Raw genomic sequence first — 25,290 nt, 5'->3', positions numbered from 1 at the left:
GGGCTTGTTTACTGAGCACGCTGAATAGAGTATCCGTTAGCTATGCTTCGAGGAGTTTTTTCATAGCGGGGGCACCCTCTCTCCCGTGGACGTGGAGGCCCCTTTCCCGTTTTGTTTTGTTGTGCTGCAGAAAAGTGCAGGCGACCTCTCTCGTCTGGGAGAGGTCGTGGGTGTTGCCTCCTCATCTTGGGTGTCATAGCCTTCGTTGATGGCGCTCATGAGGTTGAGGAGAATATTGTCTGTTGCCTTCGTTCCATTTCCTTGGTTATCTGCCATGGAGATTTTTGTACGCACAAAGAAAAAAGATAAACTTTGTGGTTTGTTAGATTAACAAGTCACGTGAGTAATGGATCTAATGAGAACTAAAAATTTGGCTGAGAAAATCCCCAAAGACGGCGCCAAACTGTAATCAAGATTTATACCTAGGTTTATACAATCAAATTTTATATTAAAGTAAGGTTAATCTTAGCCAATATTAATATCCAAAAGATAGACCAAATATTTTTGTAGTAAGATACCACGTGTACTATTGAGTAGCAATAAATAACAACAAAAATGGTTTAATAAATGATTCAAGAATATGGAGGATGGCAATAAATAACAATAAAATGGTATTTAAATAAATAAATGGCATTTCACCCGAAAAAGGTGAGATTCCCCAATAATTTTTCTGACAATGATAGATAATGATAAGCCTTTGAATATCCGTATCCTCCTTGGATCGTGGGAGAAAGGATAGATAAAGATCTGAGAAAAAAGGTGAAGTTTGTATGTGTATGATAAAGGAAGAATCTTTAGAGAATGTTGATGTATTGTTTTTTTACAATGAATGTACAACCCCCTCTATAACTACATATCTTTCTATTTATAAGAGTACATGGGCCGAAAAACCCTAAATAGTACAACTGAGAGAAATATTCACTGGAATATTCTCTGGAGAACCATAATCATAAAACTAGCCGTTACTACTTTAACAAAAGAGGTGCTTGTCCTCATCCTCGTCTTTGTCCTCTGTTGAGCCACATCGACCTCGTTGACTACGTGTTGTTTTCTCATGACATCAACCTTTTGAAGCCAAATCAGTATATCCTATTGACGACATGTGGAAGCCTTCGAAGGATTCCTTAACGTCGACTTGGTCCACATATAATTATGGTAGTTTTAGCGTATACAATACTGTGTTTGTTATTGTTGTTGTTTCAGAAAATTTAAAGAATTTATGTAACGACCCTACCGGTTATTTTACTTTCTAGAACCCTATTCCCCTAAATAAGACTTCCTGTACTTTCTTTAACTAATTTATGACTTGCGGGGATGGTTGGTTCGGGATTTAGAAGAGTTTGGGTTGAAATCGGGACACTTGGTTCCTTAAGGTTGGCTTAAAAGGCCAAGTTTGACTTCGGTCAACATTTTGAGTAAACTACCTCGGAATCAGGATTTGATGGTTCTAATAGGTTCGTTTGATGATTTCAGACTTGGAAGTATGTCCGGATCGGGTTTTGGATGACCCGAGAACGTTTTGGCGCCTAATAGTGAAAGTTGATTCCTTAAGGATTTTGAAGTTCTTTAAATTTGGTTTGGAGCGGGTTTTTGTGTTATCGAGGTCTGAACGGAATTCCGAGACCAAGAATAGTTCCGTAATGTCATTTAAGACTTGCACGCAAAATTTTGTGTCAATCCGAGTAGTATAAGTGTGTTTCGTCACATTGGAAGTAGATTGAAGAACTTGAAGTTCATAAGTTTGATTCAATAGGTTTTAGGGTATGATTCTTAGATTTAGCGTTGTTTCGGGCATTCCGAGGGTTCGAGCAAGTCCATTTTATCATTCCAAACTTGTCAATATGTCCGGGCGGGGCCCGGGGGCCCCGAACGTCAATCGAACGAGGCTCGAGCTTAGTTGAAAAATAGGAGAAGGAGCTGAAGCTCCAGGCATCTATCATAACCGCACCTGCGGTTGGCCAGCCGCAGGTGAGAGCCCGTAGAAGCGGTTGTGCCCTCGCAGATGCGGCCATGGGTGGCCAGCCCAGAAACCACAGAAGCGGCCTCCTTTCTGCAGAAGCGGAACTGCAGAAGCGGTTGGCTTCTCGCACATGCGGCCCAGCCGTCCCAGTAGGAATTCCGCAGAAGCGGATGTTTCCTCGCAGAAGCGAGACCGCAGATGCGGTCCCCTAACCGCAGGTGCAAAAATCGCTGAAGGCAGTGCCATCATTTAATGCGGGAAATGTCATTTTTGAAACATTTCCTTTATTTCTTGGGCAATTTGGGAGCTTCCAAAGGGGAGATTTCAACGTAGCATTGTGAGGAAAGTTATTCCTACCTAATGTGAGTTTAATACATAGTTTATGGGTAGATTTTAACATGTAAATTAGTGGAAATCACGGGTTTAGAGTAAAACCTAGGGTTTTGATAAAAATAAGATTTAACCACGAAATTTGTTATGAAATGTAGAAAAAATCATATATTCTTGATCCTTAGGTTATGGGCAACAACTTCCTTCGAAAGTTTCCCGAAATTGGGCACGTGGGCCCGGGGGTGAACTTTAGGAACCTTGCCTTTGGGGTTGAATAATCACTTTAATAGCTAGAATATAAATTTGTAAACCTATAATGATTGGTTTTTACACTATTTGCATAGTTTCGAATTGTGCGGATCCGGTTTGAGAGTTTGAACGCGTTTTTGAGTTGGAAGTAGGCTCGAAACAAGGTAAGTCTCTTTTCTAACCTTGTAAGGAGGAAATTTCCCCATAGGTGAACTTAATTAATACATACGATTAATTGTGGGGGCTACGTACGCACGAAGTGATGAGAGTCCGTACGTAGCTACTATTCCTGTTAAGTCCGGGTAGTTCTAGGCTTACACCATGCTTTGTATGTACTGTTATATGATTATGATTGTTGACTTGCATTGAATGAGATTAAACTAAAGATGTTATGATTTCAAGGTTTTCAAGTATATATTTATTTTGATAAGAATTGAGGAAAACATTAAGTTATATTTATACTTAACCGTGTCGCAAGTGTATTTCGCGAACGGGGTGATTATTTCCACTACTCTCATGGGAGTGGGCCGTTCACCTCGGCAGGATAGTAAATGTATATATGGTTCGGGCCGTTCGACCCTTATGGTTCGGGCCGTTCGACCCTTGGCGGTGCACAGTTTACTTTTATGTTGGATTGGGCCGAACGTCCTCGGTGGTATTTGTGAGTGATAATAGAACCGGAACCCTTATAATTCGTGTGATTTATTGCCTGAAAGGTCACTTATTTTAAATGAGGAAAGTGCCCAGTTTTGTTAATTAAATGAAAAGATTCTCAATATTTTTTTTTGTTTGAGCTTGTTGTTATTTACATACATTGTGAATTAAATATATTGAACTTTATATTATTATATTTGCTGGCCCTAGTAAGTGTCGGAGTCGACCCCTCCTCACTACTTCTGCGAGGTTAGGCGAGATACTTACTGGGTACATATTTCTCTGTACTCATGCTACACTTGTGTACTTGATTGTACAGGCTTTGAGGCAGGTGCATCTGGCCATCAAGTACGGCACATAGAGTGGACTCCTCAATTCGAGACTTTTCGGTGAGCTGCCCTTTCGAGCCGATCTGCAGCAGCTGGAGTCTCTCTTTTGTTTTATGTTCCTGTCTATTTCTTTTTCAGATAGAATAGTATGATTTTGTATATTCTACTAGACTGCCCACACACTTGTGACACCACGTCTTGGCACACACATTGGTAGATTTATGATGTTTTGGCTTGCTTTCATGATTTGAATTCGCATTCAGTACTTCCACTTAAATATGCTTAAATTTTCAAACTCTGGATTTCTTAATCCATAATGGAAGTTATCACGTGCTAACTACACAAATGAGAATTTACTATTTGATTTGTGTTGGCTTGCCTAACAACGGTGTTGGGCGCCATCACAGCCTAATATGGAATTTGGATTTTGACAACATCGTATCAGAGCACTAGGTTCACGTAGTCTCACAAGTTATGGGCAAACCTGGTAGAGTCTTGCAGATCGGTACGGAGACGTCTGTACTTATCTTCGAGAGGCTATAGGGTGTTAGGAAACTACTCTTTATTCATCTCCTATCGTGCAGTTGATAGTGTACTAAATTTCCTTATTCTATTCTTTCACAGATGGTGAGGACGCGTACGGCGGACATTCCAAAACCGGGAGGAGCTGCTCCCCCTGTTGCTAGAGGCCGAGGCAGAGGCTGGGGGAGGGCACCGGCCCGAGGTAGGGGACGAGGGCATCCCAAAGCTGCCCCAGTTGCACCACCGGCGGATCCAGCAGGGGATCCCATTATCGAGGAGCAAGGCGAGGTGCCCGCAGCAGAGCCTGCCCTGGCGAATTTCATGACAACACCGGGCTTCTAGGAGGTCATGGGCCGTATACTGCGGTTCATGGACTCTATGACTCAGGCTGGTTTATTTCCAGCAGACTCAGCCACATCTCAGGCAGGGGGTGGGGGGGGAGCACAGACCCCTACTGCTCAAGCTCCTGGGCACGCATCTGCCATATACCAGACTCCGGGTACACTATTCGCGGGCGGTGCCCAGCCAGTTGCAGCAGTGGCACCTGAGCCCAGACCAGCTGCGGACAGCAATTCGCAGAAGTTGTTGGACATATGGACTAGGCTACACCCTCCTATCTTCGGAGGTGAGCGTCATGAGGATGCCCGAGATTTCATTGATAGTTGCAGGGACAAACTGCACAACATGAGGATATTGGAGTCCCACGACGTAGATTTCACTGCCTTCCAGTTAGAGGGCAGGTCCCGTAGATGGTGGCAGTCTTACCTTCTCAGCAGACCAGTAGGTTCTCCTCCCATGACTTGGTATCAGTTTACACAGCTTCTATTGGACAGGTATATTCCACCCTCTTAGAGGGAAGAGTTGCGGTGTCAGTTTGAGCAGCTCGAGTAGGGTCAGATGTTTGTGACCGACTATGAGGCGAGATTCTCTAAGTTGTCTCGCCATGCACTCATGACACTTCCTACGGATGCAGAGAGAGTGTAGAGATTTTTTTGCGGGATTACACCCGGTATTCGAGCTAGCATGGCCCGAGAGGTTGAGATGGGGACTGAGTATCATCTAGTGGTAGAGATTGAGCGAAGGATTGAGGGTTACCGCTAGAGGGGTAGAGAGCAGTTACAGCAGGACAAAAGGGCCCGATTCTCGGGAGAGTTTAGAGGTGCCCCAGCTAGGGGCAAAGGTCAGTTTGGTAGGGGCCAGCCCAGCAGGCTCCCATATTCAGCACCACCACCACCTCCTCGAGGTGCTCCAGTGAGGCCTTATTTCAGTGCAATGTCGGAGAGTTCTTACCGTCCACCAGCTATTCAGGGTTCTTCCGGCGGGTATTCTGGTCTTCAGGGTTCTTCTAGTAGATATTCGGGCCATTAGGGTCAGGCTTGACAACAGTCTATCGCTCCGTAGGGTTTTTATGAGTGTGGGGATCCAGGTCACATAAAGAGGTTCTACCCCAGACTTCGGGCAAGGCAGTACAGCAGGGTCATTAGCCTATGATTACAGCACCAGCCATCCGACCGCCTAGAGGTGGGAGACAGGTTGGTAGGGGCCATCCTAGAGGTGGAGGCCAGGTAGGGGGAGTCCAGCCAGCAACTGTTCAGCCAGGCGGAGGCCAGCCAGCAGGCGCTCCAACTAGATTCTATGCTTTTTCGGCCAGACCAGATGCAGTGGCCTCAGATGCCGTGATCACAAGTATTATTTCTGTATGCGGTAGGGATGCTTCGGTATTATTTGATCCAGGGTCTACATATTCATATGTGTTATCTCTGTTTGCTCATTTCCTGGATATCCCTCGTGAGTCTTTGGGTACTCCTGTTTATGTGTCCACTCCTTTGGGCGATTCTGTGGTTGTGGATCGGATCTACCGGTCCTGTGTGGTTACATTCTATGGTTACAATACTAGAGCGGACCTTCTGTTACTCGATATGATCGACTTTGAGGTCATCCTAGGCATGGATTGGTTATCTCCATATCATGCCATTCTTGATGGCCATGCCAAGACTGTTACTTTAGTGATGCTAGAGTTGCCCAGATTGGAGTGGAAGGGTTCCTCCGTTAGTGCACCTAGTCGGGTTATCTCTTTTCTGAAGGCTCGACATCCGGTCGAGAAAGGTTGTTTGGCGTATCTAGCATATGTTCGGGACACCACCGCAGAGTCTTCGACGATTGATTCAGTGCCAGTAGTCCGGGAGTTCGCCGATGTGTTTCCTTCTTACCTTCCAGGCATGCCGCTAGATCGTGACATTGATTTCTGTATTGATTTGGCTCCAGGTACCCAGCCTATATCTATCCCACCGTACCGTATGGCACCGAAAGAGTTGAAGGAGCAGCTTGAGGAGTTGTTAGCAAAGGGGTTTGTGAGACCCAGTGTATCACCTTGGGGTGCACCAGTGTTATTTGTGAAGAAGAAGGATGAGACTATGCGGATATGCATTGATTACCGCCAGTTGAACAAAGTCACCATCAAGAACAAGTACCCTTGCCTCGTATCGATGATTTTTTTGACCAGTTGCAGGGTGCTAGGGTGTTTTCTAAGATCGACTTGACATCGGGGTACCACCAGTTGAAGATTCGGGACTCAGATGTTTCGAAGACTGCCTTCCGTACTAGATATGGTCATTATGAGTTTCTAGTGATGTCCTTTGGCTTGACTAATGCCCCAGCGGCATTTATGGACTTTATGAATAGGGTGTTCAGGCCTTATATTGATTCCTTTGTTATTGTCTTCATTGATGACATCTTGATTTACTCATGTAGCCTGGGGGGAGCATGAGCGGTATTTGAGAATAGTGCTTCAGACATTGCGAGAGCAGAAGCTATATGCTAAGTTCTCCAAGTGCGAGTTTTGGCTAGAGTCTGTGGCATTCTTGGGGCATGTTGTATCAGGAGAGGGTATTAAGGTGGATCCCAAGAAGATCGAGGCAGTTCAGAGTTGGCCACGTCCCACTTCGGTGACTGAAATCAGGAGTTTCCTGGGGCTAGTAGGTTATTATCGTCGATTTGTGCAGGGTTTTTCCTCCATTGCAGCACCTTTGACTAGATTGACCCAGAAGGGTGATCCCTTCCGTTGGTCCGATGATTGTGAGGCGAGCTTTCAGAAGATCAAGACAGCTTTGACTACAGCATCGGTTCTAGTGTTGCCTTCTGGTTCGGAGATGTATACTGTGTATTGCGACGCTTCACGCATTGGCTTGGTCTGTGTATTGATGCAGGAGGGGCGAGTTATTGCGTATGCTTCACGTCAGTTGAAGATTCATGAGAAGAATTATCATGTGCACGACCTAGAGTTAGCAGCGATTGTCCATGCTCTTAAGATATGGAGGCATTATCTGTATGGGGTGTCATGTGAGGTTTATACTGATCATCGCAGCTTGCAGCATTTGTTCAAGCAGGGGGATCTCAATTTGAGGCAGCGTAGATGGCTTGAGTTACTGAAGGATTATGACATTATCATTCTTTATCACCCGGGCAAGGCGAATGTAGTCGCGGATGCCTTAAGTAGGAAATCAAAGAGTATGGGTAGCTTCACATTCATACAAGCAGAGGAGAGGCCACTAGCTTTGGACATTCAGTCCTTGGCTAACAGACTTGTGAGGTTGGATATTTCAGAGCCCAGCCGGATTCTAGCGTGTCTTGTTTCCCAGTCTTCGTTATTGGGGGAGATCAAGGCCCGCCAATTTGATGATCCGCATTTAGCAGTCCTCAGAGAGACGGTACTACAGGGTGGTGCCAAGGAGGTTTTTATCGGCGAGGATGGTATTCTGCGACTCTAGGGTCGCCTATGTGTTCCTAATGTCGACGGTTTGAGGGAGAGGATTCTTGAGAAGGCACACAGCTCGCGGTATTCTATTCATCCAGGTGCTACAAAGATGTATCGTGACCTGAGGCAACATTATTGGTGGAGGCGAATGAAGAAAGACATAGTGGAGTATGTAGTTAGGTGCTTAAATTGCCAGCAGGTCAAGTATGAGCACCAGAAGCCAGGGGCCTACTCCAGCAGATGACTATACCTGAGTGGAAATAGGAGCACATCACTATGGACTTCGTAGTTGGGTTACCGCGGACTTTGCTGAAGTTTGATGCGGTTTGGGTCATTGTCGACAGGTTGACCAAGTCGGCACACTTCATTCCAGTTGTGACTACCTATACTTCAGAGAGGTTGGCCCAGATTTATTTTCGGGAGATAGTTCGGTTGCACGGTGTGCCTGTTCCATCATATCAGATAGAGGCCCTCAGTTCACTTCCCATTTCTGGAGAGCCATACAGAGTGAGTTGGGGACCCGTGTAGAGCTCAGCACAACATTTCACCCACAGACCGACGGACAGTCGGAGCGGACAGTTCAAATTCTGGAGGACATGCTTAGAGCATGTGTGATTGACTTTGGAGGGCAGTGGGATCAGTTCTTGCCTTTGGCCGAGTTTGCTTACAACAACAGTATCATTCCAGCATCGAGATGGCTCCATTTGAGGCTTTATATGGTCGGCGATGTCGTTCTCCTATCGGGTGGTTTGAGCCTGGCAAGGTTAAGTTGTACGGTACTGACTTGGTGAAAGATGCCTAGGAAAAGGTAAAGTTGATTCAGGAAAGACTTCGCACAGCACATTCCAGACAGAAGAGTTATGCGGATCTGAAGGCGCGGGATGTATCATTTATTGTCGGCGAGAAGGTTCTTTTGAAAGTCTCGTTGATGAAGGGTATTATGAGATTCGGGAAGAAGGGCAAGTTGAGCCCAAGGTTTATAGGCCCATTTGAGGTGTTGAGGCGAGTTGGGGAGGTTGCTTATGAGCATGCTTTGCCTCCCAGCCTATCATGGTTTCACCCAGTTTTTCATGTATCTATGCTTCGGAGGTATCACGCCGACCTATCTCATGTGTTAGACTTCAGTACTATTCATCTAGATGAGAGCTTGGGTTATGAGGAGGAGCCAATTGCCATTGCTGATAGACAGGATCGCCAGTTGAGATCCAAGAGGATTTCTGCAGTAAAGGTCCAGTGGAGGGGCCAACCAGCCAAGGAGGCGACCTGGGAGTCCGAGGAGGACATGCGGAGCAGATATCCACACTTATTTAGCACTTCAGGTATGAATCTAAACCCGTTCGAGGACGAACGTTTGTTTAAGAGGTGGAGAATGTAACGACTCGACCGGTCGTTTTGCTTTCTAGAACCCCGTTCCCCTAAATAAGACTTCCCTTACTTGCTTTAACTGATTTATGACTTGCGGGGATGGTTGATTCGGGATTTGGAAGAGTTTGGGTTGAAATCGGGACACTTGGTTCCTTAAGGTTGGCTTAAAAGGCCAAGTTTGACTTCGGTCAACATTTTGAGTAAACAACCTCGGAATTGGGATTTGACGGTTCCAATAGGTTTGTATGATGGTTTCGGACTTGGACATATGTCCGGATCGGGTTTTGGATGACCCGGAACGTTTTGACGCTTAATAGTGAAAGTTGATTCCTTAAGGATTTTGAAGTTCTTTAAATTTGGTTTGGAGCGGGTTTTTGTGTTATCGAGGTCCGAACAGAATTCCGAGACTGAGAATAGTTCCGTAATGTCATTTAAGACTTGCACGCAAAATTTGGTGTCAATCCGAGTAGTATAAGTGTGTTTCGTCACATTGGAAGTAGATTGAAGAACTTGAAGTTCATAAGTTTGATTCAATTGCTTTTAGGGTGTGATTCTTAGATTTAGCGTTGTTTTGGGCGTTCCGAGGGTTCGAGCGAGTCGGTTTATCATTCCAAACTTTTCGGTATGTCCGGGCGGGGCCCGGGGCCCCCAAGCGTCGATCGAACGAGGCTCGAGCTATGTTGAAAAATAGGAGAAGGAGTTGAAGCTCCAGGCATCTGTCATAATTGAACCTGCGGTTGGCCAGCCGCAGGTGCGAGCCCGCAGAAGCGGCTGAGCCCTCGCAGATACGGCCATCGGTGGCCAGCCCAGAAACCGCAAAAGCGGTCTCCTTTCCGCAGAAGCGGTTGGCTTCTCGCAGATGCGGTCCAGCCGGCCCAGTAGGAATTCCGTAGAAGCGGACATTACTTCGCAGAAGTGAGATCGCAGATGCGGTCCCCTAACCGCAGGTGCGGAAGTCGCTGAAGGCAGTGCCTTCATTTAATACGGGAAAGTGTCTTTTTTGACACATTTCCTTCATTTCTTGGGCGATTTGGGAGCTTCCAAAGGGGAGATTTCAGTCTAGCATTGTGAGGTAAGTTATTCCTACCTAATGTGAGTTTAATACATAGTTTATGGGTAGATTTTAACATGTAAATTATTGAAAATCATGGGTTTAGAGTAAAACCTAGGGTTTTGATAAAAACAAGATTTAACCACGAAATTTGTTATGGTATGTAGAAGAAATCATATATTCTTGATCCTTAGGTTAGGGTAACAACTTCCTTTGAAAATTTTCGGAATCCGGGCACGTGGGCCCGGGAGTGAACTTTAGGAACCTTGCCTTTGGGGTTGGATAATCACTTTAATAGCTAGGATATGAATTTGTAAACCTGTAATGATCGGCTTTTTCACTATTTGCATAGTTTCGGATTTTGCGGGTCCGGTTTGAGAGTTTGAACGCGTTCTTGAGTTGTAAGTAGGCTCGAAACGAGGTAAGTCTCTTTTCTAACCTTGTAAGGGCGAATTTCCCCATAGGTGAACTTAATTAATACATACGATTAATTGTGGGGGCTACGTACGCACGAAGTGACGAGAGTCCGTACGTAGCTACTATTCCTGTTAAGTCCGGGTAGTTCTAGGCTTACACCATGCTTTGTGTGTACCGTTATATGATTATGATTGTTGACTTGCATTGAATGAGATTAAGCTGAAGATGTTGTGATTTCAAGGTTTTCAAGTAAATATTTATTTTGATAAAAATTGAGGAAACATTAAGTTATTTATACTTAACCGTGTCGCAAGTATATTCCGCGAACGGGGTGATTATTTCCACTACTCTCATGGGAGCGTGCCGTTTGCCTCGGCAGGATAGTAAATGTATATATGGTTCGGGCCGTTCGACCCTCGGCGGTACATAGTTTACTTTTATGCTGGATCGGGCCGAAAATCCTAGGTGGTATTTGTGTGTGATAATAGAACCGAAACCCTTATAATTCGTGTGATTTATTGCCTGAAAGGTCACTTATTTTAAATGAGGAAAGTAACCAATTTTATTAATTAAATGAAAGGATTCTCAATAACTTGTCGACCCCTCGTCACTACTTCTGCGAGGTAGGCGAGATACTTACTGGGTATATATTTCTATATACTCATGCTACACTTCTATACTTGATTGTACATGTTTTGAGGCATGTGCATCTGGCTATCAGTCCGGCGCATAGAGTGGACTCCTCAGCTCGAGACTTTCCGATGAGCTGCCCTTTCGAGCCGATCTGCAGCAGCTGGAGTCTCTCTTTTGTTTTATGTTCCTGTCTATTTCTTTTTCAGATAGAATAGTATGATTTTGTATATTCTACTAGACTGCCCACACACTTGTGACACCACGTCTTGGCACACACATTGGTAGATTTATGATGTTTTGGCTTGCTTTCAAGATTTAAATTGGCATGTAGTACTTCCACTTAAATATGCTTAAAGTTTCAAACTCTGAACTTCTTAATCCATAATGGAAGTTATCACGTGCTAATTACACAAATGAGAATTTACTATTTGATTTGTGTTGGCTTGCGTAACAATGGTGTTGGGCGCCATCACGGCCTAATATGGAATTTGGGTCGTGACAATTTATGTCCAAATTCATACTAAACTTAGTCAATTTGACTATCGTATTCCAAAAAGGTTCAAACATATTGAAACGGGAGGAGTACATATTCCTCGACCACCTTCTAGGAAGAGTATCTCAAAATAAGATCTCAAAGCTGACTAGTTACAAAGGAAAATATTAAGTTTTTTAGTTGTAATAAGAGTCTAATATTGTAGTTGTAGAATGACTTAACCTACTACTTTGTTAATTTGGCTATTTAAGTCCGTCAGCCATTTTTCTAGTTGCTCGATTAACTCCTCATCTTCGATCTTCTGATTCTAGGGCTTCCTTCTGATTCACCAACCCCATATGCCAAATCTTCAATCTTGTGTTTATCTCTAATTCACACTGGCCTTTAGAACAACCAATCTACAAGAACACATACACACCCACGCACAATAAAAAGCTCCAAGAAAGCCCAAAAGACCGAAAACTCGGGAGAATTGGAAAATGTCAATTTATTCTAATTTAAATGGATTAGTGGCTACTTTAATACATTTATAAAGGGGGCATTTTCATATATACCTACTTTTGGGGCCACTATTAAAGTTATATTATTGCACAAAATTTTGCAAAATGTACCAACTTCAGAAATTAAATCTGAAGTTCTTTTATCTTTCAAATACAAATTTAGAAATTCGAATCTAAAGTAGTTCAATATCTTCAATGCAACTTCAGAAATCAAATATGAAGTTATTCTATCTCTCGAATGCAACTTCAGAAATTCAAATCTTAAGTAGTTCAATCTCTTCAATGCAACTTCAGAAATGAAATCTGAAGTTATTCTATCTTTCGAATGCAACTTCAGAAATTCGACTCTTAAGTAGTTCAATCTATTCAATGCAACTTCAGATTTCAAATTTTAAGTTCTGAAACATAAACTTGGTCTTCGAATTATAGCAATCCAATACACGATTCAATGCCCAAATTTACTCCAAATGAGCTCAAATTTGAAACATAACTTTCAAATATCTTAAAGAACAAATCTCAATCATCAAATTATCAACAATAACAAATTTAGCAAACATATTTTGCAACTAAGAAGAAGAAGAAAAAACTCTAAGCACATAAAACAAGATCAGTTAAACTTTTTTTTACAGTAAATACAAATTCAATGGGTGGTGCAAAACTGGCTGCCACATGAAAATTTTACTTTATAAAGCTGGATAAACTCTAATAGCCGGTCAAAAAGTGGAAAAGTTGCACGAGCTCCCTATTTGGTTGCCCCCATTTAACATATACCTACTTTTTTAAAAAGTTTGAACTTGTACCCACTTTTAAAATAATTTCAGGCCTCTTTCGCCTCCCCCACCCCCTCCTTCTCCTCCTCCTCCTCCTCCTTCTTCTTCTTCTTCTTCTTCTTCTTCTTCTTCTTCTTCGGGTGACATTGATTTTATATGGTGTTTATGAACATATTTAAAGGTAGTTATGATATTTTACAGTGTTGAGCAGTTATGACGCTTTATTTTTACTATTGCTTAGGGTTTTTTCTGCTTCTTTTACTTAATTGCAAAATGGGTTCGTTAGATTTATTGTTGTTTTGACAAATTGATGATTGGGATTTGTTCCTGTTGATATTTGGAGGCTATGTTTTAAATTTGAGCTCATTTGGAGTAGATTTAGGTATTAAATCGTATGTTTGATTGTTATAATTCGAAGAGTAAATTTCTATTTCTGGGCAATTTACACTTCAGGCCTATTTTGGCCTTAAATGCATGAAAACGTTGGTTGCACTTCAGACCTTTTTGCCTTAAGAGCATCTGAAGTGCAATTTTTCACTTCAGAGTTATTGGCCTTAAGTGTAGCAAAACGTTGGTTGCACTTCAGACCTTTTGGCTTTAAGTGCATCTGAAGTGAAATTTTTCACTTCAGGCTTATTGGCCTAAGTGCAGCAAAATGTTTGTTGCACTTCAAACCTTTTGGCCGTAAGTGCATCTGAAGTGCAATTTTTCACTTCAGACTCATCGGCCTTAAGTGCATGAAACCATTGATTATACTTCAGACCTATTTGGCCTTAAGTGCATCTGAAGTGCAATTTTTCACTTCAGACCTATTTGGCCTTAAGTGCATCTGAAGTGCAATTTTTCACTTCAGACTTGTTGGCCTTAAGAAGGAAAACGTTTGTTGCACTTCAGACTTATTGGACTTAAGTGCATGAAACCATTGGTTGCACTTCAGACCTATTTGGCCTAAAGTGCATCTGAAGTGCAATTTTCACTTCAGACTTATTGGCCTTAAGTGCATGAAACCATTGGTTATACTTCAGACCTCTTTGGCCTTAAGTGCATCTGAAGTGTAATTTTTCACTTCAGACTTACTGGCCTTAAGTATAGCAAAACGTTTGTTGCACTTCAGACCTTTTGGCCTTAAGTGAATCAGTGCAATTTTTCACTTTAGACTTATTGGCCTTAAGTGTAGCAAAACGTTTGTTGCACTTCAGACCTTTTGGCCTTAAGTGCATCTAAAGTGCAATTTTTCACTTCAGATTTATTAGCGTTAAGTGCATGAAACCATTGGTTATACTTCACACCTATTTGGCCTTAAGTGCATCTGAAGTGCAATTTTTCACTTCAGACTTATTGGACTTAAGTGAAGGAAAACGTTTGTTGCACTTCAGACTTTTTGGCCTTAAGTGCATCTGAAGTGCAATTTCTTACTTCAGACTTATTGGCCTTAAGTGTATGAAACCATTGGTTGCACTTTAAACCTATTTGGTCTTAAGTGCCCGAAGTGTTGTTTTTTCACTTCAGACTAATTTTTTTAACTTCAGACCCGATAAGTCTGAAGTTGATCGTAAAGTAGGTACGCTTGCAAACATTTTTTGCAAAGTAGGTATAGGTTCAATTGTGACCCAAAAATCGGGTATAGATGCAAAAGCCCCCAAAAAGTAGTTTGTCCACAAAATTTCTTCCAAAATCTCTGTTTAAGATTTTGAAATTGCCTTCTCATAAAACTGGGCTTGCTGCCCATTAAAATGGGGGCATTTGCATCTATACCCGCTTTTTGTGCCACATTTTAACCTGTGCCCGCTTTGCAAAAAAAATTGCAAGCGTACCCGCTTTTTCGCATAACTTCAGCACACGGGGCTGAAGTAGCAAAGGCAATCACACAAAACTTCAGCATTTTAGTAGCCGGGCCTGAAGTTCAGCTCTAGAGCTGAAGTTTTTGTTTTGTAACTCGCGAACTTCAGCTCTAGAGCTGAAGTATTATTTTATAAGTTTTTGTTTAGTAACCGGGAAACTTCAGCTCTAGAGCTGAAGTTTGCTAGTTATAAAATAAAAACTTCAAGCTCTAGAGCTGAAGTTTTCTTTTGTACTGGAAAACTTCAGCTCTAGAGCTGAAGTTTTCTTTGTACTGGAAAACTTCAGCTCTAGAGCTGAAGTTTGCCAGTTATAAATAAAAACTTCAGCTCTAGAGCTGAAGTTTCTATGTTGTAACTAGGAAACTTTAGCTCTAGAGCTGAAGTTTCTATGTTGTAACTAGAAAACTTCAGCCCTAGAACTGTACAATTTTTTCCCACAAATGCTAACAGTCTCATTAATTGAGTCGCCCCCAGTCAAGAATCCTGACTTATATTAAATCTTCTGTGAACTATGACAAGATGTTCAACATCCTGACTTTTTATAACTGCTACTAGTTAATATTAGTGTCGTTGCCTTTTACTATCAAAAACAATGTGTCGTAGGGGACTAAGCAGTGACCTCTAGATTAAAGCATTAATGAAACAATGGAAGATTTGAAATTCAATTGTACAGTTGCTTTAGCAGCACCAACAACAGAAGAAGAAGAAGGAGAAGAGGAGAAGTGGAGGAGAAAGGTAAGTTGAAGTTTTTTAAAAAGTGGATACGGGTGCAAACAGAAAGACAAAGCGGCTACAGCTTAAAAAGGGGCGCCCAAAGCGGCTACAATTTTTACATTAAAATGCGCTTCTCCCTAGAACAGGTCCCCTCAGGCCCAGTCTAAAAAACAAGCCCAATATTTGTATCTCATTTCCTGGTTTCTCCGACTCTTACCCAAATTCACCATCTCTATCAATCCTACTCAAATTCCAAGTTCAGACTCAATTTTTGTAGCCTCACAAAAGAATAATGGTTACTACTATATAGGAGTATCTGATTTTCTGCTCATTATAACTAAAATAAAATTCTTGGTTCCTTTTCTAAAGTCATACATTTGATTGAACGAAATATTTATGGCTTCAACAGTAGCTTTTCATTCTACACTTTTTGTTTCAGTGCAATCCCCAAAATGTTTTTACAGTAGAAATCAAATGACACTTTCTGCTCTCAACCCATCACCATTTTTTGCCACAAATTCATTGCTTAAGTTGAAAAAGCAAACAGCTTTATCCACCAAACAATTCAAGAATCTGAGGAGCCACAACAAGTTTCAGGCCACACCCTTAATTTTTGCAGCTCAATTCGATTTCTTGAAAGGTATAATCTATAACTGTTATAGAGAATATTGTGGATTAGCTAAAGTGTTTTGAGTTAAATTCTTGTTGTTTAACTGAAAATCTCAATTGGGGTTGGCTATATGAACCATCTGTATTTGTTTTGTTGTATTTAGGTTAAGTTTTAGTAGGATTCATTAGACTATTATTGGTAGTGAATGCAACTTTAATTCTGTGTAAGAGGGGATTGTGATGATTAATGAATAGACCCATTGTTTAGTTTGGAGTTCTCTGATTCTTTGCTCTGCTAAAAATATCTATATTGGTATATCCGTGGCAAAGCCAGGAACTTTGCTAAGGTGGTTCAAGATTTAACATGTATGTATAAAAAGCAATTTTTGACCTGTCATTAGAACCATTCTCGGGAGTCATCAGAATTTCAAGCTTATGGGTTCGGGATTTTAGTCTTTTTAAGTTATTGGATTTTAAATTAATATTTTGTACATTTTCCCTGATTTTTAAAGATAAATACAGAGTTTGGACTAAAGTTACTGGGTCGGCCAAACCCGTAACGTCAACACTAGCTCCGCCCCTGCATAGGAGTATAATTTTTCAGTGAAGGCTATTGAATAGACCACCCTTCGTCGGGGTTGTAGCTCCGCTCCTGGTTACATCTTGTTTTAGTACTATATTCATGGATGATTAAAAATATTACTTCGGGTTTTATTTGCGTTCATCATGTACGCCCTCTGTCTGATAAAAATTGTTTTGTAATTAAACATTTAAAAAATGCTTTTTGACTCGTCAAACGGTGATAGTTCCTGTCTTTTGGGTCCTATTGTATTGAGAGTGGCGCAGCTTGGTTCTACTATAGGGGTTGTTCCAAATGCAAGACTTAGGCAGACCAGCTTGTTTGGATTAAAAGACAATGTAGGAATCAAGTTTTCAACTTGAAGATTATTTGATAGTACTAGTAGGAACTAGGAAGAAATTGAAGCATTTCTGGAATCGCGCTTAAGCCACTAGCAACTAGGGAGGTGTGGAGTACTTCCCAGTTTTTCCCTTTGTTTATTGGATGCTATGACATTTTGAATGATGTTATTTATGAAGTTCTTTAACCAAAATTTCAGGAGAAGTAGCTCTTGATTGTTAAAGATATTTCGAAGAGAATTCTTGTTGGTGCTCTATCCAAAAACTAGATAGACAATGTTCTAATGGGGCATGAGTTGTTAGTACTTACATGTAAAGAATCACGACTGCATTCTGAAGCAGTTTGACCTTAATGTTCTTTGCTGCTTCTTGCATTGAGATAAGTACTTATGCTTATCAGGACAAGAAACTTCAACGGCAAAAGAATTTCTTTCGAACTTTAAAAAATATCCTTTGGAAGTGTCAATGCAGAGGGTCTTTGCGGGCAATTGTACTGGAAGTTAGTTCTCCCTAAAGAAGGCATTTTTTCCGCATTTGGACTCAAAGAACAAGCCGCTATTTGCATTCTTTATGTCCTATTTTGGGAGACTAAAATATCAAATGTTAGTTGGGAAAATTTTAGTTAGGAAAAGGAGCATTTTTCAGATAGCTTCGTGTAGAACAGGAAGTTTTCCTTTGCCTTATTTTCTTGACATATAGTCTAGACTCTAATGATAATCCAATGTGTGCTGAAATTTTAATAGTTCTTCAAACTGCATGGAGAGTTGGAAAGGATGGAATTGAAACTGGAACCAGCATGGTACCTGTAAGTCGAGTTTGTGTCAATTTGTCAGTGACGTTATCAATGATGATACTAGAAGATCATGTTTATCCATTTACCGAATTGCATATACTTCTCTTGTTTGATGTTAGGATGCCATCCCAAGACCGATAGCCAGGATTGCTGTGACCGTAGTTTCAGGGGCCCTTGCTCTTTTTGCACTCAAGTCATTCCTGTCGACAGCTTTCTTTGTGGTGGTATGTTTCCAGTGCCTCATTACTGCATGGATTGGGAAACTTAGCTCCTACTACTTTGGCATTTATAGTTAAGAATTAGGGTGAAAGTGTAATTTTATAAACATGGGGGTTAAAAAAAATCTTTGGGGGGATGGGGGGCATTTTGGCCGTTTACAGCTGTTGGCAACGGTTTGGCCAGATTTTTAAAAAATTATCCAGGTAGGTCGGTCTGGTCCTTGAGGGGACGGTCTGGCAGGCCCAACCAGATGCACCGTCCCATGCCCGACTCCCCCTCTCCCTAAAGCCCAGCCCCTTCCCTTAATGGTCCCAGGCCGATCCGGTACAAGTCCTGGGTCGGCCCCGGCTGTAACGGGCAAAATTTGCCCCTTTGACAACCTTACGATGGTTTCATAAATCACCTTTTTTGTGTGGATATTATCAATGTTGCAGCTAAAAACTTCTGGAATTGCTTAGCACAGCTCGGTCATAAAACTATAAAGCCCAGAAACCTCAATCTGACTAATCGAATATTCAGAAGTTCCTCAATGCTCCATGTCTGGTTTTAGCTTTATTCATTATTTTCCTTCTTCTTAGTTTTTCATAGTACATCTTCAACTTTTGTTCATTGACGACTAAAAACTCCTCGTTAATGTATAGGCGATGATGGGAGTCATATACTTTGGATTTATAGCCTTGAACAAGGATGATGGTCCAAAAGGTGGTGGAGGCACAGGCACCACTTCCGTTGACGACAGTCTAGAAGAAGCAAGGCGAATAATGGAAAAGTACAAGTAAGAAATGCAGAAATGGATCTTGTTCGCGGTAATTATTAGTGTCTCTGACTTGCTCCAATATTACTAGTAGGCTTTCATATCTTATAGTAAAGGAATCCCCCATTCTTGAATGTATTTGTTAAAGTGTAATGTGGTTGGTTGTAAATTTCTGGGTTTTTGTTACCTATGTTAATTATCTAAGTACAGTGTCCTGAAAATTTATGCTGTAATGGTTACAGTTTCCTTTTTATTCCTAAAATTTCCTTGTTTTATACTGCTTAAAAGACGAACATCCATGTGATTTTAGATCTACTTTCGCTTCTTAGCACTTTTAGTGAGCGTTTGGATAAGAATTGTGAAATTTTCAAAAAAAAAAAGTAATTTTTTTTCAATTGAAAATGATATTTGAAAATTAGAGTTGTGTTTGGACATGAATACAACTTGGAGCTGTTTTTCAATTTTTCTGAGTGATTGAAGTGAAAATTTTGAAAAACAACATATAAAATTTTCTTGGCCAAACACTGATTCCAAATAAAATAAAAAAAGTAAAAGTTTTCCCAAAGAGAAGGATTTTTTTTTTTTTTATGGCCAAACGGCCCCTAGTTATCTATTATATGACACCTACAAACGGGCATCATAAAACAAGCTCAGATATATTCTCTCATTTTATCCTTTGTATGCTGCTTGTACATATTATCGAAAGTGGCTAGAAGTATTTTCTGTCTTTCTGATGTCCATATTAATATCCGCATTTCCACCACGTTCATCTATACTATACTATATTAAAAGCACGAAGACCCTTGGCGAAATGTCGTTCGTCTTTTTTGCCCTTTAAAATAGCTTTTAGATTGGACAAAATTGTAAACTTATAATTTAAATAGTTTACTACTACTATTTAGGACTAATTTGAAATCGATTAGAATTTAGGTTATTAGATATTTTCCTTATCTGAACTATGTACAAACTCCTACTATTTAGGATAATATGTAATATTAACTATAATACTTTTCCTTTTAATCTGTAAACACCAGCCTTAACATTAAACAGTTCTTTAGTTTAGGTACAAAATTTTAAACTTGATATTAATAACGATTTCCTTATGAGATTAATTACATCTCTATGATGACGCCAACATAACGTTACGGTTGAAATCTATTAATAATAGTTGCACCAACCTTTGTCTAAAAGTGAGTTCAAAATTAATACTATTTTTAAAGATATAACTTTATGAATAAAATAATATTAAAGCTCTTTTCATTTTATACGAGAATATAATAAAATAATGTAAGGTTAAAATTAGAAGGCGCCATTTATATATGTGTTTTATGTAAGTAGAAAATTAATACAAAAAGAGAAAATATCATTAAAAAATATTTTAAGAAAATAAGCAAGCAAAGTATCTATGTAAAATTTTCCTCAAAAATGTTTTTTCACAAAATAGACGATTAAATATATTATTTTGAATCAAATTGGAGTTACTATTAAAATGGTTCAATTTAAATGAGAACTAAATATAGACAAAAATGTATTTTTCGTAATATAGACAATTAAATATATTTTTAAAATTAAATCAAATTTACGTTTAAAATGTTTCAATTCAAATTAAATGTCAACCGACTATAGACATGCAAAAATAAAATATTATATTCGTGATAATTGATAAAAATAAATTCTAAATCTGATATTCACATGCATGAATCCTATATTTTCACGCATATGCTAGGATGGTGTTAAATTCTAAATATGTTTTCAATCATAAATTCTCCCTTCTATAAAAAAGACAATATTTGGATGCATAATTATGTTCTTGGACAGAGAATGAAAGATCTCTCAAAAATAAAAATAAAAAGCTTAAATTAATCAAAATTTAGCAATTTCTACTTTTGCAATAAAGATTTATGCTTTCTTATTTGTTGGAAACAATTCCTATAGTATTTGTCATTGATTAGGAATAGAGTAATTTTTATTTTGTTTTACAGCAAAAAACAGACATCTTGTGTCAATTAGTAGATATTTTTTCTTTTTTTTTTCAATTAAACTTAAAACATTTGTATACCAAAAAATAAAAATAAAAAATAAGAAGAAGCACTCTTGTTGAAATAAAAAAGAAAGTATTTTAATTTGTAAAATTGCAGTTCAAATTATAAAATTGAAATAAATTTTAAGTTGAACTAACTGATTGAGATGATTGAAAATATTTGCAGACCGAGTTTCTTCCTTGGCTTAGCTAAATAAGAACAACAATCTTCATTTTCATGAACTTATAAATTTTTCAACTTTTATTTTTATAATAACTCAACGATTTTTGATATTATATTTATGCATTTGTTTAATAAAATTTATACTTATTGAGACGAGGTACAAACGCAAGGCGCGTACGAAACGCACGTACTAATCCAACAAAATTCATCATCTTTCGCGTACGAAACGCACGTACTAATCCAACAAAATTCATCATCTTTTGCATGTTCAAAAGATATTGAATTTAACTACTCTGTCAATGTAAATTAGTTTTTATTATTTAAACATACATTTTATTTTACTTTAACTTCAATTGCTATTTTTCAACAATATTTTATCTTGTATATGTTTAATAATGATTGACGCAATGTACACGTGCAACGCACGTACACTAACACTAGTATTATGAAATGTACTACCAGTTTAAGTAATAAAAACAAAAATTATACACTTCACTTGTAAGAATGAATGGAGGAATAGATCTTTTAGTACAAGGACAACAAACATGAAGGGGGACGAATTCAAGGGTAATTTGGAACTGTCATTACAACCGGATTCTTCTATGATGAAATATTACAATTGGTATCATTTGGGGAAATCGAAGGGCACGTAAATTCATCTAACAGAGTAATGATTACAACAATTACGCCTCAATCCCAAACCAGCTGGGGCGCCATGGAACAGGCTGTAATTTCCTTCTGTCGGAAGAGCACCAGTGGCAATATGTATAAATAATACATAATTACACAAGAATGGAATACAATAGTTTACTAGTGAAGAATGCACAAAACCGGAGCACATCTTTACCCCTCAGATCTAGGAAAAACCAAAGCAACTTTTTATTGAAAAGACACTTGATCGTTTAGGCAATTGCTCAGGCTCAGGTTTTTTGCGCGGTAGATGCTTAAAGAAGGCTTTTACTGCTCCAGTGACTCCGTCTTCGTTCTCCATAGCTTTGGCTAGCTCAACCGCTTGCTCCTTTACCTGTGCACCATCTCACCAGTTCATATCGAAAACATTTCAAACTTGCCTTAAATATCCGAAATATTTCACAAACGAAATAAGAAGTTATTGTTGCACCCAAAAGGTGTGGCCTATCATCAATTATGTGGATGAAAACCATGGAAGACTATGGTCGAAATCCCAACAGAGACAAAAATAGCAAGTGATTTCTTTCCATTTGTCCAAACGTAAGTGGGTAGGGTTACTCTGTACCGGTGCTGGTGGAAGGTGGTAGGTACACGGTGGAATAGTCGAGGTGCATACAAGCTGAACTGGAGAGCAATTAATAATAATAATAATAATGGTTCAACCGAGAGAACACGTGATATCTCTCTGAATTGGTAACCACAAACAAAAGTTTCAAGTGTCTTGCTATCTGAAGAATATTGTAAAGACTTGAGCAGGCACTTAACACGTAACTTTATCAACAACAACAACCCAGTAAAATCCCACCAGTGAGGTTTAGGGAGGATACAGTGTGCGCAGACATAACTTTATCAAATCACAATAAAGAATATGTACTGAACCTCTCAGTAAAATTACCTTCGGATCAAGCATGAATCTGATTGCATCAACCAGCTTATCAAGTGAAAATTCATCGACCGGTATGGGTGGAGGCCCTACACCTCTGGCATGCACCCTTTCCCCCCAAAATGGCTGGTCACCAAAAAAAGGGACAACAGTTGTTGGACACTGCAATCCAATAAAGATGATACGTTATAGGTAGCCGGAATAGATAGTAGCGGGGAAATAAGGAAGTTAGAAACGCTACCGCAGCTTTAAGACCAGCAGCAGTTGTTCCAGCACCCCCGTGGTGCACCTGAAAGGAAGTATAAGATTTGTTCATATTGCTTATTATATAAATACCAAGCTTGGAGTAATTTAGTCAATCAATCAGCTAGCGCTCAATCCCAAACTAGTTTGGGCTGGCTAATGAATCACATATATTCGCTCTGCTCAATTCGATCCTTTTCGTTCCAGGACAAAATAATTAAAGGTTTTCTAAAGTAGAGCTCCCTAAAGTCCTGATTCAAATCAGTAATCAGCCTCCAGCTTGCATTCTGCCGGCCCACCAACCATTAATTTCTCTTCCAATGTTTCCTTAAGCCACCTTTATCTTATTATGGTATAGCTTAAAGAAGAAAGATAAAATGTAATGGATATCTTAAAGAATGAAGAAACAAAAAAGCAAGGTTAGTAAATACTCACCACTGCAGCACACTGCAAGAAAAGCCAATCATGGGGACAGTTATCGAGCAAATACACATAATCTTTTGGTTCTGCCACTGGAGCCACAAAGAAAAGCAGGTAAATAAGCTAACGAATACCCTCTCTAAGAGATAATCTACAAATACACAAGTACTATAGCAAAAATAACGGGTTATTCTCGTAAGCAGAATAAAGTAAATGCAGAAGAAAACTTCTTACTATTTCCGAGGCCACCCCAGCCTTTATTAATGATTCCCCTTTGTCCGGTGATTTCGAGTGCTTTAACAATTGTTTCGGTCATCTTCTCTGGCTCTTGAACAGGCTGAGATAGGAGAAATAAGTTAAATCAGAAGATAGATACTATTTTCAAGAAAAAAATAAAGCTGAAGTCAGGGTATTAAACAATAATTTGATTTGTAGCACGAGTTTAGCATGAAGGATATTTAGCATTATTTGAATTGTACTTTAAAATGCCTAGAACCTAGTTTGTATAGCAGATCCTTTCCTAGTGAGCCTGCATTTTATGCGTCTCCTAATATGCACTTAATGTGGAGAGAAGGGTCTAAAAGGAATAATAGTTTGTCGAACACAGTTCATAATATACATAGATAACCACTAAACACCGGAATCCAACTGCAAAGGTACAACAACAAGAAATCATCACAGCCCCTTTTTCAAAGCTTCCTCAGCAGAACCAAAGAAGGGACAGATGGTTACATACGGAGAGATTTTTGCTTTCTTGCTTTTCCTTTTTCTTTTGGCATAATACATCCGAACCCCCCTAAACTTGGGAACCGTTTATTCAGTGCACAACTGAACTATTTTTAGTCCTGATTACCCCCTGAACTTGGCAGTTTTACAGCTTCGAACCCTAGACTGCTGACATGGCAAATAGCTAGAATACACTCTATTTTAGGCGTGTGGAAATGAAGAAAAATCAACAAAACAGCTTCTAAGTGGAGTATTTTCCAACCGTTATTGCCACGTAGTCATATACAGTGATTTATTTGTTCCAGTTTCGCATTTCATCTTGCTTCTTCTTCATATACAATGAATATTTTTACCCCAACTTTGTATTTCTTTTTATTTCTTCTTTAGATACACTAACTACTTGTTGTAACTGTGTATTTCTTTTTATTTCTTCTTTAGATACACTAACTACTTGTTGTAACTGTGTATTTCTTTTTATTTCTTCTTTAGATACACTAACTACTTGTTGTAACTGTGTATTTCTTCTTTTTTAAATATGTAAAAGCTTGTTTGGAACTCTATTGTTTTTAGCCAAATAAAAGAGGTATTGGCCAAAATAATGGAGTTCCAACTGTGCATTTCTTTTTATTCTTCTATAGATGTAATGACTATTTTTTTCCAACTGCGTATTTCTTCTTTTCGGGCCAAATAGGAACTCAGTATTTTCAGCCAAAAATTTTTTTATCCAAAATAGTGGAGCTTCAATTGTGTATTTCTTCTTTGGATGCAATGACTATACATTCTGTGTATTTTTCTAATTTTTTGGGGCCAAATCTGTAAAAGGATTTTGCTAGAGCTCAATTATTTTTGGTCAAATAAAAAAGTTCTATCCAATATAATTGAATTATATTGGTGTATTTTATTTATTTATTTCTTTAAATGCAACAACAATTTGTTTCAACTGCGCAATTTTTTTTAAGGCCAAATCTATTACAAAATTGGCTGAAACTCCATGACTCTTAGCTAAAAAAGATTAGCCTAAATAATGGAGTTTCAGCCAAGTTCCTTAACAAATTTGGCCTGAAAAAGATGATCCCAAAACGTTAACAAATTTAAAAAAGTATATTTTATTTTTAAAAAATGCCACATGAAAAAAAAAATCCATGTGGCAAAGCGTTTGTCTCATTCACATCAGGTGAGATTGGTTACGGGGTCGAGGCTATCGAAATGCCAAGTTCGTGGGGATGGGGGTGGGGTGGGGTGGGGTGGG

The 25,290-nt window shown here is 39.5% G+C and overlaps 2 protein-coding genes across 3 annotated transcripts in view; one reads left to right on the top strand and one right to left on the bottom strand.

Annotated features, from left to right (window-relative positions):
• On the top strand, nt 15,769-19,155 carry LOC109214818. Its single transcript, XM_019378781.1, has 4 exons — nt 15,769-16,222; nt 17,853-17,914; nt 18,022-18,126; nt 18,763-19,155. The coding sequence occupies exons 1-4, from the start codon at nt 15,979-15,981 to the stop codon at nt 18,898-18,900; spliced, it is 549 nt and encodes a 182-aa protein (XP_019234326.1). The 5' UTR covers nt 15,769-15,978; the 3' UTR covers nt 18,901-19,155.
• The window catches only part of LOC109214807 (sterol 3-beta-glucosyltransferase UGT80A2-like), a 16,573-nt gene continuing 12,858 nt past the window's right edge, over nt 21,576-25,290 (bottom strand). For both annotated transcript variants that reach the window (XM_019378766.1, XM_019378774.1), the window contains exons 10-14: nt 23,550-23,652; nt 23,331-23,407; nt 22,894-22,941; nt 22,665-22,814; nt 21,576-22,103 (exon numbers count right to left, since the gene is read on the bottom strand). In XM_019378766.1, the coding sequence (XP_019234311.1) occupies nt 21,936-22,103; nt 22,665-22,814; nt 22,894-22,941; nt 23,331-23,407; nt 23,550-23,652 (546 nt within the window). In that variant the 3' untranslated portion in view covers nt 21,576-21,935. The remainder of the gene's footprint in view (nt 22,104-22,664; nt 22,815-22,893; nt 22,942-23,330; nt 23,408-23,549; nt 23,653-25,290) is intronic.

Source organism: Nicotiana attenuata, chromosome 2, assembly GCF_001879085.1.
Source record: "Nicotiana attenuata strain UT chromosome 2, NIATTr2, whole genome shotgun sequence".
Taxonomy (NCBI): Eukaryota; Viridiplantae; Streptophyta; class Magnoliopsida; order Solanales; family Solanaceae; genus Nicotiana; species Nicotiana attenuata.
The sequence above is the reverse complement of the archived record's forward strand: the minus strand, read 5'-3'. Positions and strand labels throughout refer to the sequence as shown.